The 15,847-nt window shown below is 40.6% G+C and overlaps 1 protein-coding gene across 1 annotated transcript in view; it reads right to left on the reverse strand.

Moving 5' to 3' along the window:
- The window catches only part of ATRN (attractin), a 177,518-nt gene that overhangs the window by 75,798 nt on the left and 85,873 nt on the right, over positions 1-15,847 (reverse strand). Inside the window, exons 12-15 of the mRNA XM_023220242.1 lie at positions 8,957-9,177; positions 5,951-6,072; positions 4,894-5,032; positions 3,105-3,295 (exon numbers count right to left, since the gene is read on the reverse strand). Coding sequence (XP_023076010.1) covers positions 3,105-3,295; positions 4,894-5,032; positions 5,951-6,072; positions 8,957-9,177 — 673 coding nt within the window. The remainder of the gene's footprint in view (positions 1-3,104; positions 3,296-4,893; positions 5,033-5,950; positions 6,073-8,956; positions 9,178-15,847) is intronic.

Below are 15,847 nucleotides of genomic sequence, written 5' to 3' on the forward strand. Positions count from 1 at the left end.
GCCATGGTAGATTAGGACAGATCATCACTTCAATATGGCCATTTTATAAAGGATAAAAATGTAGCTGAGAGAAGACAATATATCGTAAAATTCACAGAAATCATAGCAAAGCAGTATTTAAGTTCTGAAATACCTATATGAAGAGATGGCTATCCCCAAACACAGGTTGAGTATCCCTAAACCGAAATCCAAAACACTCCAAAATCTAAAACTTTTTGAGTGCCAACATGATGCTGAAGGAAAATGTTCACTAGAGCATTTTGGATTTCCAGATTAGGGATGTTGAACTGGTTAGTATAATGCAAATATTCTAAAATTCGAAATGCTGCTCATCCAAAGCATTTCAGATAAGGGATATTCAACTTACATCACATTTGCTTTATCCATTCATCCATCCTGGTACTGGATTTTATAGGGAATAATAAGACAGTGACACCTGGGATAGTCTGTCTTCTGCTCTCCTGAAATTTCCTTTCATTGAAATTTTTAAAAAGTTTTAGAAATCAAAATAAAAAGTTTAGCCAAGAAATGGTAAGTATTCCTAATTTTGGTAGTTATAAAACAAAAGATATACTGTATTTCCCTCCCTTTGTTTTCTTTTGAGACAGGGTCTCGCTCTGTTGCCCATGCTGGAGTGCAGTGATATGATCATGGCTCACTGCAGCCTCAAATCCCTGGGCTCAAGCAACCCTCTTGTCTCAGCCTCCCACGTAGCTGGAACTACAAGTATGTGCTGCCACTATGCCAGGCTAATTTTTAAAAAAAAACTTTTTGTAGAGACGGGGTCTCCCTATGTTGCTCAGGCTAGTCTTGAACTTCTGGGCTCAAGCAATTCTCCCTCATTGGCCTCCCAAAGTGCTGGGATTACAGGCATGAGCCACCCCACCCAGCCTATTTCCATTTTTGAGAGGAAAAAATACACACGCCTACTAAAAGACCTAAAAAATAAATAGATCCAAAAGAAAGGAAGAAAGTTAAAAATACTTTTGAAAGGCCTTCAATAATTTCTTTGCCTTCATGATAAAACTCAGATCCATGACTATAGTAGCCACAGCCTCGCAGGGTCTGGCCTTGGTTCCTTCTTGAAGCTCAACTATAAAAATCCCCTCCCATCCAGCCTGCAGTCAACCATGCAAACTTACCTGCAGCTCACTCAAATAGCCATTCCCTTAATCATCTCCCTCTACATCTCACACATGGGAGTACTAATTAATGCACAGGAAGCCCTTCCCTCTTCGACATCCTAATTCACTCCTTCTCACCTTCAGGGGTCACCTCCTTCCAGCTTTCTACCAGCCAGTCTCTGTCCTAAAGGCTAGGCTGGGTGCCCTTTCTTGTTTTTCCATAAAAATCTGGGCTCTACCAACTGCGCTACATCTAGAGGTATAGCTGTGGAAGGTCATTACACTTCAGTTGTCTCTCATCTGTCAGTCTTATCATTAAGACTGTGAATTTCTGTTTCATAAACGTGGCCACAGCAGATTAGAATACCTAGAAATGTTTAGAGTTAGAAAACCTAAGGAAGAGAGAAAGGGTACCAGAAGTATATCTGTGGCCACCTGGCTGAACCCTTTTAACTTCTGTGGACTCGAGAGTCATTGTTAGAGATGCCAGGGTAATAAACAAAGCTGGGAGCCATCCATTTTCTGAGGGAACGAATGACTATGGGAAAGGTCAGCTGCCAGTCAAGGATGGAATGCTGGAAGAGACCCACATTTGGACATGGGAAGAGAAACAACAGAGACAGTTGCCAATGGAGATTCTGAAATCTGAAAAAGCTATCAAAATATTATGAAATGCCAAATGTGGTCACAGTAGCCTGAGGTAAACACACTAAGAATATGTCGCCAATGTTTGAGTGTCCATACCCTATCTAAGTTGCACTGAAAAAAGGGACTAATTGGAGAAAAGTAAATACAGGGCACCTCCCACCAGTCTCAGAATGGCCCTATAGGTGGTACACAGAGGCCACATGCAGCCAAGACCCAGGCCACATTTCCATACCTTCACATGAAGAAGGCTATATCCAAGGAAGTGTTGCCCTCGCCCTTAACTCCTCCCTGCTTGATAAGAACATTTCCACTAAACGTTTCTGCACCACAGCTGAAACTGCTGAAAGAACTTTGTTTTATGAGTCTACTTAACTGAGGGTAGGATCACAATTTATGACTCTGGACTAAAAATGACAAAATCTGATGATGCAATATTGACTGTAAGCCCCCGGAGAGCACTGGGTGGACAGGCAGAGAACGGAGCCTTTCTGGGCTTAGAAACTCTTGAAAAGAAGGTACTCTCTTCTTTTGAGACGGCTGGGCTGTGAAAGACCCAAGCAGACGTACATTTCTTTTGTTTTGTTTTGTTTTTTTGTTTTGAGACGGAGTATCGCTCTGTCGCCTAGGCTGGAGTGCAGTGGCGCGATCTCGGCTCACTGCAACCTCCATCTCCTGGGTTCAAGCAATTCTCCTGCCTCGGCCTCCTGAGTAGGTGGGACTACAGGCGCACACCACCATGTCTGGCTGATTTTCGTATTTTTACTAGAGATGGAGTTTTACCATATTGGTCAGGCTAGTCTTGAACTCCTGACCTCAGGTCATCCACCCGTCTCAGCCTCCCAAAGTACTGGGATTACAGGAGTAAGCCACCACATCCGGCCGAGATGTACATTTCTTAATGGTAATTATACAGTATTATGCACTATTATAATACCTTAACTTCAAGGAACTCAGGTGATTTAATCCAACCTAGCTAATTATCAGTGACCAAGAATCTCCTTCTCCCCTAGCAGAATCTAGAGGTAAAACAGATATGAAATCACCTACTGATGTCACCAGAGTATGTACACATATACATGTTGCAATTCATCCCCCACATAATTATTCATAGATCTTATATATACAAAGTATTAAAAATTTTAAGATTAACAAGGCATATGAAGAAGTGACTCTGACAGCACAAACCCACAGTCCCTCAGGCTGCGTTTACCAGCACTCCCCCTCTTGCCAAGCACATCACACATATCCACAGCCTTCCACATGCAAGTTGCAGTCACGCCCTTGATAGAAAGGTGGATACCAGAAACTTAAGTTTTGAGGATTTTAACTCACCATGCTCTGAGATGACTGCATTATTCGCAGCTGCTTAAGGACAAATTCTACCTTCTTCTGGGTTGTAAGAGAAGCCAAAACGGCATTGTGGTTCCTACAGAACAATTTAGCATTGTCATAATTCTCCTTGGCAGTAGTAATTTTCAAACATGAGTTTCCAACCAAATGCCAGCCAATGCCACAGATATTTTCTTTCATTAAGGGGAAAAGAGAAAAAAAAGAGTTTTAGAAATCAAACAAAACTACTATATTATTAGTTCAAATTATTGAATACCAAAATGGCCTTTCTAATTTAAATTCTAGGCACTTCATTAGGATGTGGGAGCCTCTGACACATTATTAAGGGCCAAATGCAGAATACAAGAATTTAAAAATGTTTACTAGTGATATCTCCTGGATCCTAGAAAGCATATTCTGAGGTCACTTCTCCTATGTTTTAGAGGAAAACACCAGTTTGGTGCCAATATTAGATTGGTATACTTCCTTCTGAAGAACAATTAGAAAGAAAACTAAAATCCTAAGTGAAGAGCAGACAAATGAATATGCATATTGGACAGCTGGGGTAAAAACTGCAAGAATGGAAACAAAGCAAGGAATTAACAAATTTATAGTCTCCAAAAGCTGCACTATATTTTCATATTATCAGGTGGAAGGTACAATCAAGTATACACAGCATCCAAAAGCAAGATGAGAAGGTCCTTGGGAAACAACCCAAGTGATATGGCTATAGCATACAAGGCAAGCTTGTAGTCTGCTACCTGTGATCATCCTGAACCCACACAAGGTACTGCACAGAAGCTATGAATGCTTCTTGGAAGACAATGAAAGAACAAAGTAACTTCACCAGAACCAAAGTACTTTGGAGACATCAACAATGTTCATTAACAGTAACAACCACTGAGATAAAAGAAAGGTACCATGGGAAAGAGATCATTTAAGAACAGACAAAGACTTGCTCCTCACAGTGTAGCAGTCGACCAGATAAAATGCACACTCCAGGTCCCACCGCACATTTGCACCAGAATATGCCTTTCACAAAATTTCCAGGTCTTTTGCTGTACCTTAAAATTTGAGACACACTGAGATAAAGAAAAGAGTCCCACTCTGCAAGCTGAATCAAAAACTTCCAAGGGACATTCAAAAAGGGCCTGGTCCAAACCAACTTCCCTAAACAAGCTCAGATGTTGTACAGAGCCAAGGAAGTTCCCCTTCCTGGACCATCCTGGTTGAACAAATATATCACAGTGGTTCAATCATGGCTGGCTGGTCTCAGGCCCTGAATTCATTATCCTGAACCTCAGAAGTAGCATATATTGAGGTTTTCAGGGCTGGAGATCACCCCTAAAAGGTGCTGCTGACAGAAATACCCATCCTCTCCTTCTCAGAGGCCTATTCACAGGTGCCGACAAATAAATCCCAGTGGTTAACAAGAAGTACTCTCCATAAAGTGCTCAGCAGACTGGCTGCTGAGACGTCGTGTTCTAGTCCCAGGTTATCGAAGGTGGATGGGAAAGAGACAAGGAGCAGGCTTAGTGATACAGAACCAAGCTGTCACTCAATTCTCCAGAGCAGTGAAGGACGCTTCACTTTATTTCAAAGGACAGTAGGAGGAAATACTTAAGAACAGTATTTTAGTTAAAAACAAAAAACCTCATAATACTGGTGTGGGGGATGAATGGACAGAATTAGCTTTTCCCCTCTGCTAGGTTCAAGCTAGGCTGCACAGTGTTGGGGGAAGTGGGGTGAAGTCTTGGACCCACACACACCAAGATGACCCTGCAAGGCCTACCGGGCAGGGCAATGCACTCCTGATTCCGGGGCTCCCACTGGCAATTCTGGTCCAGGGCACAGCTCCTGCAGCTGGTCTTCTTGTTACAGTAGTACATGGGGTTATCCTTGGGGCAATTCTCATACCTAAAAATGGAGATCTAGAACACAGTGGACAAAAGCTTTTCTCCTGAATCCACAGAGAGAACTTATGGTGAGGACTAATAGAACACTGTAGACAATAAAATCTAATTGAGGAAGCAAACTGCAAATAAATAGATTAGATAGATAGATAGATAGATAGATAGATAGATAGATAGATAGATAGATAGACAGACAGATAGACAGACAGATAAAGTTGCAGTAGCTCCGCAGTGGGAACACGACAATGGAATGTTCTAGTCAAGGACATGCTTTTAACTGGCAAGGAAGCAGCCCACTCTTTTAAACACCATGCCTCAACCTGCTCATCTGTAAAATGGGAATGTTGACCTTGCTGCTTTTCAAATGCTCACTTCAAAAGTCTGAAAGTTTTCTATTTTATGAACTGCATGAGACTGACCAAAAAAAAGTCTTGTAAGCTGTCAAAAACTATAAAAGCCTGGGTCATCTTATAACTTAAATTTAAAAATCTATATATGATGAGCAGTGAGATTATGCCAAACCAAGATATAAAACAAGGAGATTTTGCAAAGTCTGTCATTTCCACAGTTCAAAACGGGCCACTATACACCTGACTCACTCTCAGTCTCAAACCCTAACTTGCTATCAAAACCTGGCACTGGTAAAGTGAGGTCACTATTAGATGCCTCAAACCAAGGATCCAGTGCTTAGTCACGGCCATGCCCAGGGACAACAGTCCTACCTTCTTCTAAAACACAACAAATTCCCGGGGCTAGTAGGATCCTTGGAATATAAAGAACATCTCTTCCTAAAGGAAAACCTCAGGGATAATAAAATCCAAATAGAAACCCATTTGAAAAGTAACTCTGGGCTATTATTTATACCATATACACTATAAAAGCTAAACCTATGACAAATTAGGATTTTTCTGAAATCTCTGAGAAACAGCCTCTGACCTGGCCTTCTGTGCAGCTGTGGTTCCTGGGGACACAATGGTCATTGCACCAGTGGCAGTCATTGGTGTTGGCTGTGCAGCTGTAACAATCTGTGTGCTGGTCACATCTGTCATGGTCAAGAGCTACAAAGAAAAGAAAATCTCATCAACTGAGACAACTTCAGTTGAGCACAATCTGAGACTGAAGTTAAAAAAAAATCGTAACAATGGTTAAGAAGTAAAATGAAGAATGAAACTGGCAGGAAAATATATTTGGTATGTTCTGGTTAAAATAATATTTAGAGATAGACAATCTAAAGAAACACTGCTTTGTATCCCAAAGAAAGAAGTACACAGAAAGTGAAAACAAGGATAGGTTAATTTAACAACTGTAAGATATAATGAAAGTAAATTCTCGCTCTTTGAATACTTTTCTTTCCAAGAAAAAAAAATCAACTAGTAATAGAATGAACACCAAAGAAGCCCAGGAGCCAAAATATTGTAGGAGATCAAGTCATTCCTCCTAGTTATAAATGCAAAGCTAATTTGGGCACAGGAAGTAGGCAGCACTACAGAACTGTGCAGGAGGCATTAGGCTGAGCTGCATTTTGTACATACATGTAAATTGAAGAGTGCAAGTTTGAGAACTTCTGGGCTACTACAGACCTGCTGCATCTCCTGTTGACTCTAGAAAAGAGAAGCTGCACAGCTGGGCGCAATGGTTCATGCCTATAATCCCAGCACTTTGGGAGGCCAAGGCGGGCGGATCACGAGGTTAGGAATTCAAGACCAGCCTGGCCAACATGGTGAAATCCTGTCTCTGCTAAAAATAGAAAAATTAGCTGGGCATAGTGGCGTGTTCTTATAATCCCAGCTACTCAGGAGGCTGAGGTAGGAGAACTGCTTGAATCAGGACCCGGGAGGCGGAGGTTGCAGTGAGCTGAAATTGCACCATTGCACTCCAGCATGGGCTACAGAGTGAGACTCTGTCCCCCACCCCCCCAAAAAAAAAAAAAGAGAGGCTGCACAACCATGTTGTCTCATCTGTTCAGCCATCTCGTGTACATGGCACATGGGGGAATTCACAAACAAGAAAAGGCAGGTCCCACCCTCACAAAGACCCCAGCAGTCGGCTCCTTAGGCTGCTCTTGCTGTCCTGGTCATTATCCCAAGGATTGGGCCAACCCAGAAAGTGGGGTGAAACAGGGAACTGAAGTCTCAGATGAGATGACAGCAAATGGGTTGATATGAACACCTAAGGTAATTCAACACTATTTCCTATAAACATGCACATTTAATTTGAACTTTTAAAATTTTGTTTAAAAATGAACTATTTCACTGATTTTATCCCTTTCAAGAGACGAACTAACCCTGCTAAGTTCTGGTAATCTTGGTTCTCCAGCACCCACCAGCCCACCAATGAACCTGGGTGGGTTGCCTGGGTGGCTTTTTTTTTTTTTTTTTTTGAGACAGAATCTCATTCTGTCACCCAGGCTGGAGTGCCAGTGGCATAATCATGCCTCACTGCAGCCTCAACATCCTGGGCTCAAGCGCTCTCGCCTCAGCCATCCTAGTAGTTGGGACTACAGGCTTGCACTACCACACCCACACCTGGCTAATTTTTGTTTTTGGTAGAGACAGGGTCTCACTATGTTGCTCAGGCTAGTCTTGAACTCCTGGGCTCAAGTGATCCCTGTGCCTCAGCCTCCCAAAGTGCTGGGATTACAGGCATGAGCCCCTGTGGCCAGCCCAGGGTGTTCTTACTGAGAATTTATGTTCGTGAAAAGTTTAACTTGGAGCAGCATCCCAGGAATGAAAGCTGCTTCTATCCATCATAACTCTCAAGTTAACTGCAACACCAATCCTACTAGTAAGAAATTCAGCCAACATACTTTAAATTACTTGATGTAAATAAATATCTTGTAGAGACAACATTCTTCCTTTTAAAGAACTTTCTGGCCATGCACAGTACCTCTGCCTGTAATCCCAACACTTTGGGAGGCTGAGGGGGGCAAATCACTTGAGGTCAGGAGTTCCAGACCAGGCTGGCCAACATGGTAAAACTCTGTCTCTACTAAAAATATAAGAACTAACTGGACATGGTGGCAGGTGACTGTAATCCCAGCTTGAGTATTACAGGCTGAGGCATGAGAATCACTTGAACCTGGGAGGCGGAGGTTATGTGAGCTGAGATCATGCTGTTGTACTCCAGCCTGAGCAACAGAGACTCTGTCTCAAAAAATAAATAAATAAAAATAAAATAAAAAAGAACTTTTTAATATATCGCTTCACTGTACTGCATTGTGCTCTATGTCACAGCAATACAGGACAAGCAGCAAAGCAGGCAGAAGGAAGAAAACAGCTTGGAAAACATGAGGGGAGGTTCTAAACGCAGGGATCATTGCCCATCCTCAGTAACTGTCTGTCTTGATATCACTGTTGTATCCAACTAGAGAAGCTAGACAAAAATACTTGGCAAGGACAGCAGCTCTCCCTCTCTCCACCAAAATAATTTACTTCAACATGGCTTTTCTGGGCTGACTCTCCTAATTTCATCCTTAATGTTAGATCTGCATCCAATATGGTAGCCAGTAACCACAAATGAATTTTAAATTAAAATTAAATTAACATTTCAAGTATTTGATAGTCCATGTGGCTAGTGGCTACCATATCGGGACAGTCCAGACACAGAACATTTCCATCATCAAAAATAAAGTTCTACTGGATGGAACTGCCTCAGAGCAACCACAGCCGGGATCTGGGGTCAGTATGCAAAGTCTACACAATGCCAAGAAGGTTACGTCTCCATCACCCGCAGACAGCTTCTACGAGCCACATGGCATGTCCCCATCCGAGATGTTTACAAACCAATTTTCAAATACCCAAAAACACGTTCTACAAGTTATTACTGAATAATCTTGGATAATAAGGTGAACATAAAAAGTATACATATGCTAAGTTCCTTCACAATTCAGATAAAATGAGGTCTCAAATTCATTAAAATCTAAGTAGAGAAAAAAAAACATACTTCTTTTGGAAAAACATTCTGATTTTAACTTTTCTTCTTGTTCATCAGTTGCCAGCGCCCACGAGATACACTGAGATGACCCTGTGTCCCACACACACCGGATACCAGGTCCTGCTGCTAAACAAGCGGCTTCACTCCGATGCCCATCACACTGTTCCGAGGTGAATACCAGGATGTCACTGAGGAGGAGACTATTGAAACCACCGAACACATACATGGTACTAAGAGGAAAAAGGGAGAGAAGAAATTTACCAGAGACTTAGATAACAATTGCATTCTATACTTTTTTTTTTTTTTTTTGAGACAGAATCTTACTCTGTTGCCTAGGCTGGTCTCAAACTCCTGAGCTCAAGAGATCCTCTCGCCTCAGCCTCCTGAGTAGCTGGGACTACAGGCACACACCACCACATCCAGCTACCATGATACACTTTTTACAGACAATCTTCAAACAAATCTTACATAAGTCTTCTAAGAAATTATTTTTCAAGGTCTTAAAAAACATTCTTGTTCCCTTCCTTTCCAAATTCATCCTTTCATCCTGGCCTATAACCACCCAGAATAGTTCCAATAAGCTGCCTCCTCATCAGAGCTACTGTATTAAAAAGTTCTCATGATAGCCTGGTGACTTTTAACCATGAGTCATTGGAAAATTTCAGTGTCAGGATATGCTCACATCTTTTAATACTAAACAGCAATTCTATATCTTCATTTTTTAAATATCAAAAATAAAAATGTACAAATTTAAAGCACAGGTAAAAGCCTCTGTAATTAAAGTTGCATATTGGTATAATTAAAGTTGTGTACTGGTACATGGATATGAGCCCAATCATAAACAGATAAAAGCACACATGTACATTTAGTAGACAGTAAAAGCGGCATCTTACATTAGTGGGAAAAGATGGTCTTTTTAGTAAATGGTATCAAGATAACTAAACATATGGAAAAAAATAAAATTGAATCTATTTCTCTATATTCTAGGATAAATTCCACATGGATCAGAGCACCTTCTGAAAAGAACAAAACACACAAGCACTAGAAGAATGGGTTTATTTCTCTATAACCTGAGAGTGAAAAAAAAAAAAAAAGACTTAAAATCCAGAAGGTAGGAGAAAAAAAGATTGAAAAATCTGGTTATATGAATTAAAAAGATGTTTTACATGGAAATAATGCTATAAGCAAAATAAAAAAAACAAATGATATGCTATGAAAAAAAGATTTACAAGTTATGTTATAGGAAAAGGACTATCCCTAACATAGAGGGGGGCTTCAGCCAGTTTGCAGAGAAAAAATGCAAATGACCTTAAACATATGAGAAGATGCTCTAATTTCAGTGCAAGAAAAATGCAAATTAAAACTATACTGAGGTAGCATTTCTCACCTATAAGACTAGCAAAACAAAAACAGCACAAAAAATTGACAATATATGGATTAATGAGACTATGGGGCAACAGTCACTCTCACACACTACTGCTGGGCATGTAAGATGGTGCAGTACAGAGGGATTTGGCAAGCTCTAACAAAACTTTGCATTTACTTTTTGAATCTGAAATCACATTTCTAGAAGTCTATTACAAAGACAGAACAGCAAAAATACAAGAAGAAGTACATGAGGCTATTCACTACAGCACTAACCCACTTACGCCAGAGGGCACATTTTTTGGTGTGAAAAATCAGACCTTGGGGATGACCTTGAGCAGTACGATATAAATAACTCCCACAAGCTTAGCTTTCCAATAATGGAACACTAGGCATAAATGGGTTAATGATAATAGCAAAAGACTCAAATAGCCCCAAATGTCCATCAATTGGGGATGTGACAAACTATAATACATCCACATAATGAAATATTAGGCAGAGGTAAAAGGAACGAGGAAAATTTCTACATACTTCTATGGAGTGAGCTCCAGTACATACTGTTATGTGGGGGAAAAATGGAATGCAGAGAAAAGTATTCAAACAATGTAGCCATTTATCTACTGGAGGGAACAAGAAGGTCAAACACACAAATGTGCAGACATAATTCATTTTCCTTTTAAAAAAGAAGGACACTACAGTTTCTCTTTAACCTGCCTTCTTAAAAAAGCTAAAAACAATAGCCAACCCAGTAGCAATGAATATAACTAGTGCTTAGATTGTGCGTATCTAAAAACCATTCTTTCTCCCTCCTGTCACCCCTTAAATACTAGAACTTTTTAGAGAAAAACCTAATTTCATGTCTGGATGAAGAAATGTTCACAATGAGTCTAGCAGATCTTGTTATACTGGAAAGAAAAGAAGACTAGGGTAGTATCAGATAAACTCAAAAGCTAATGTAAAGATGCCCTCATTGGCTAAAGATAGGAAATGTTTGAAATTTAATAAACACACAAACTACAATAGATTAAAACACATGAAGTATTTTTAAATCCATGAGTTCATAATGATACACATCTCCTATCCCCGGAAAAAAAAAAAAACCTAATTTGTCATCTTTGGACAATGCTTAGAAATCAGTACATTATTTTGAAAATTGGTCAACAAAGGGAAAGAAACCTATGAAGTGATCTTCCCAAAATACTGAAGAGAATCTGATCAAGTTAATTTGCAGGAAGTTTAGGAGAGAGAACAATATGTTATATGAAAGCCCAGGATACAACAATCAAAATCTGGACTATGGGAAACTCTACAGGACAAACAACCCAGTCTCTTTAACAAATAAGCGGGAAAATGATGGATGGGGTCCCTACAGATTAAGAGAAACTACAGAGACATTTTAACCAATTGTAACATATGGATCTCATTTGGATTCTGAGTTGAACAAACTAAACTTAAAAAAAAATTGAGACAATTAGGAGATGTAAACACTGAATAGACACTGAGAGATATTAAAGAACAACTTTTTTCTTTTTTTTTTTTTCGAGTTGGAGTCTTGCTCTGTTACCCAGGCTGGAGTGCAATGGCACCATCATAGCTCAGTGCAACCTCAAATTCGTGGGCTCAAGCAATCCTCCCACCTCAACCTCCTGAGTAGTTGGGACAACAGGTGCGCACCACCATGCCCAGCTAATTTTTGTATTTCTAGTAGAAATGAGGTCTTGCTGTGTTGCCCAGGCTGGTGTTGAACTCCTGGACTCAAGCAATCCTCCTGCCTTGGCCCCCCGAAGTGCTGGGATTACAGGCGTGAGCCACCACCCCTGGCTTAAAGAATTAACTTTAGAAGTGTGATAACTGTATAGGGGTTGTGTTTTAAAAATTAAGTCTTCATCTTTAAAAGACAGCCAATCCTCATTATAGTCATGTGGTGCTGGATAATGATGTTTCCATCAATGATGGATGGCACGTACAATGGTTGTCATCTAGTAAGCTAAGGTTAATTTATTATTGAAGAAAACAATTTTTAAATAAATTTAGTGTAGCCTAAGTGTACAGTGTTTACAAAGTATACAGTAGTGTATAGTCCACTCACTCACGGACCTCCCCAGAACAACTTCCAGTCCTGCATGCTCCCTCCCTTCATGGTAAGTGGCCTGTACAGGTGTACATTTTTTTTAATCTTTCATATTGCATTTTTACTGTATTTCTCTACATTTAGATATGCTTGGACACACAAATACTTACCACTGCATTACAATGACCTACAGTATTCAGTATATTAACATGCTGCACAGGCTTGTAGCTAGGAGCAACAAGCCATACCATATAGCCTAGATGTGTAGCCTAGGTTTATGTAAGTACACTCTGTGATGTTGGCACAATGATGAAACTGCCTACAGATGCATTTCTCAGAACGTATCCCTAACATTCAGCGAAGCATGACCATTATCTGCAGATTGTAGATTCCATATTTGCAAATTCACCTACTTACAAAATCTATTTCTAACTCCAAAATCAATACTTGCAGTAGTTTCATGGTCATTTACCAGCATGTGTGTGCAGAGAATGGCAAAAAAATTGGACTTGACACACATGCATATTCCTGGCTAAGGTCAAACAAGGAGATGCTCTCCCTTCTTGTTTCAACTCTCACACTACAAACAAGTGTCCCTTCCATGATCCATCTAGTGCCATGTTTTATGTATTTTTGTACCTTATGTTAGTGCTTTCACTGTTGAAAATGGCCCCCTAAGCAGTGCTGAAGTGCTATCTAGTGTTCCTAAGTGTAAGAAGGCTGTGATGAGCCTTACTGAGAAAGTACATGTGTTACATAAGCTTTGTTCAGGCATGAGTTAAAGTGCTGTTGGCTGTGAGCTCAATGTTAATAAATCAAGAATATATATTAAATAAGATGTTTTTAAATAGAAACACACATAAAAGAAAGTTATGTATGCTGACTGGTTGATGCAAATGTCGTCATCAGAGGCTTACAGAAACATAACCCTGTATTTCCCTAGCAGAAATAATCCAATATTCAAGAATTCAGTGTGTATAGTTACTTTATAGAGTTGTGAATAATGAAAATAAATTGCAATCTGAAATATATTTTTTTTGAGTTAGGGTCTCACTCTGTCACCCAGGCTGGAGTGCAGTGGCACCATCTTAGCTCACTGCAGCCTCAAACTCCTGGGCTCAAGTAATCCTCTGGCCTTGGCCTCCCAAACTGCTGGGATAACAGGCTCGCGGCGCCATCTTGGCTCACTGCAAGCCCCGCCTCCTGGGTTCACACCATTCTCCTGCCTCAGATTCCTGAGAAGCTGAGACTACAGGTGCCTGCCACGACGCCTGGCTAATTTTTTTGTACTTTCAGCAGAGACGGGGTTTCACCGTGTTAGCCAGGATGGTCTCAATCTCCTGACCTCATGATCCGCCCGTCTCGGCCTCCCAAAGTGCCGGGATTACAAGCGTGAGCCACCGTGCCCGGCCAGGTTTCATTTTTAACCTTGCTATCGGCTTACTCAGTACCACATTAAGCAGGCTAGATTCAACTAGTTAATTTGTTGCTTAAACCAAATAAGCAACCTCCTCTTCCCAGTACAGTTGGTGTTCTCAGCAATTGTGAATCCATCTGGTTGCACAGGGGCTATGCAAAGTTGGGGAGAGTTCCTCAGAGACACATGGAGCAGGCAACTGAGAGGCACAGCTGCATCTCCTGCCACCCTGGTGCGTCACAGCCATCTCTCCTCCTCCTTCCTGCCTCCCTCAAAACCTCAATGACAACTAAGGAAGGCACAGCTTACTCAATGCTGTTGATCCACTTAAAGCATGAAGAAATGATGTGAATCAAAGTTTCTTTTTCAGTAAATTATTTCATAAAATTAAACCAAAACTATGGCCTTTTAGTAGCTGGCCTCCCTCAGGGTCCCCTGCCACCTACCCAATCATATCTTAACACACAGATACTTACATATCAGGGTTCAAACATACCACTGGAATCACATTAAAAAAAAAAAATTACAACTCAGGCAAGGCATTCCCAATTTTGACTCATGGTTAAATTATATTTTATGGTAAAGTCTCAACTTCTCTGAGTTTGAATAAAGCCTAAGAATGTTTTATAAAAGATTCATTTGTTTGCTAGTTATTACTGTACTAATACCTGCCATTTAGCAAATGTCTATTACGTGCCAAATCCTGTGCTAGGAGAACTAGGAACACAAACGAAGACAGTTGAGGCCAGGCTCCCGCAGGCATGATAATGACAAAATAGTCCCACTGCATTCCAGATGAAAATCTCAAGATGCACTCGCTAGAAAGCTTTAAGGGTCTTCTGTACTGAGGAAATCCCAGATTATGATTTATAATAACACATCAAATTAGCAAGGTGGCCAGAAATCCTTCCCTTTTGGTGGATTTGGTAAAAAACTAAATAATTACCTTATAAAAGATAGCACCTTTTCCTAGTAGCTAGTTCCTAAATTGTGTCAACTATTCCTTCACAACATCTCCAAAATATGTCACTTTCTCACCTTTCCTTTTTTTTTTTTTTTTTTTTTGAGACAGTCTCGCTGTCACCCAGGCTGGAATGCAGTGGCATAATCTCGGCTCACTGCAATCTCTGACTCCTGGGTTCAAGTGATTCTCCTCCCTCAGCCTCCCGAGTAATTGGGACTACAGGCGCCTGCCACCACGCCTGGCTAATTTTTTTGTATTTTTAGTAGAGACAGGGGTTTTGCCATGCTGTTGCTAGGGTGGTCTTGAACTCCTGGGCTCCAGTGATCTGCCCTCTTTGGCCTCCCAAAGTGCTGGGATTACAGGCATGAGCCACCGTGCCTGGCCTCTTATCTTTCCTAATCTAAGTTAAATTACCTTCCTCATCTGTCTTTCATCATTACAACAGAAATTTCAAAAGCCAAAGGAATTCTAACATGATACAGGCATTATAACACTTAAACATCCTTAGGATTTATATGGCTTAGAATTTTAAAAGGGAAAGCAGACAGCAGTAATAACAGCAGAAACTGAATGAGAAAAATTAATAACGTGATTAGGCTGTTTAATTTCTTAAAAATCTCTAAAGCACACTGTAACGAGCAAGCAGAGTGGCCACTCTGAATCTCTCTTATTTGACTGAGACTTCTCCAAGGGCCGATTTTTTTAAGAGCTCTGGTAGTTTGGGTCAGGCATTTTTGAGCAATACAATGCAATGAACTGCAGACTTCTGATTATCCAGAGCCTACAGACTTGATCTATATTAAGCTTCACAATCTCCCCACCTCTGTTCTCCTATCTTATCCCCCATCTGAAGTGCCCTCTCTCCACTTTTCCAAACTCCTTACAATTCAGATACAACTACTAGAAACTTGAGTATCACAAATGATAACAAAGGACATAAAACAAGGACATGCACGTCACTTCTGTTGCTCAGGCACTCAGACCACACCAAAAAGCGTGCTCTTGCGTGCTAACAAAACCAGATCAACAAACATGGCATTCAACGTAATTCACCTCCACATCAAGTATTTTAAACATCAATTA

This window comes from Piliocolobus tephrosceles, chromosome 20 (genome assembly GCF_002776525.5).
Source record: "Piliocolobus tephrosceles isolate RC106 chromosome 20, ASM277652v3, whole genome shotgun sequence".
Classification (NCBI taxonomy): domain Eukaryota; kingdom Metazoa; phylum Chordata; class Mammalia; order Primates; family Cercopithecidae; genus Piliocolobus; species Piliocolobus tephrosceles.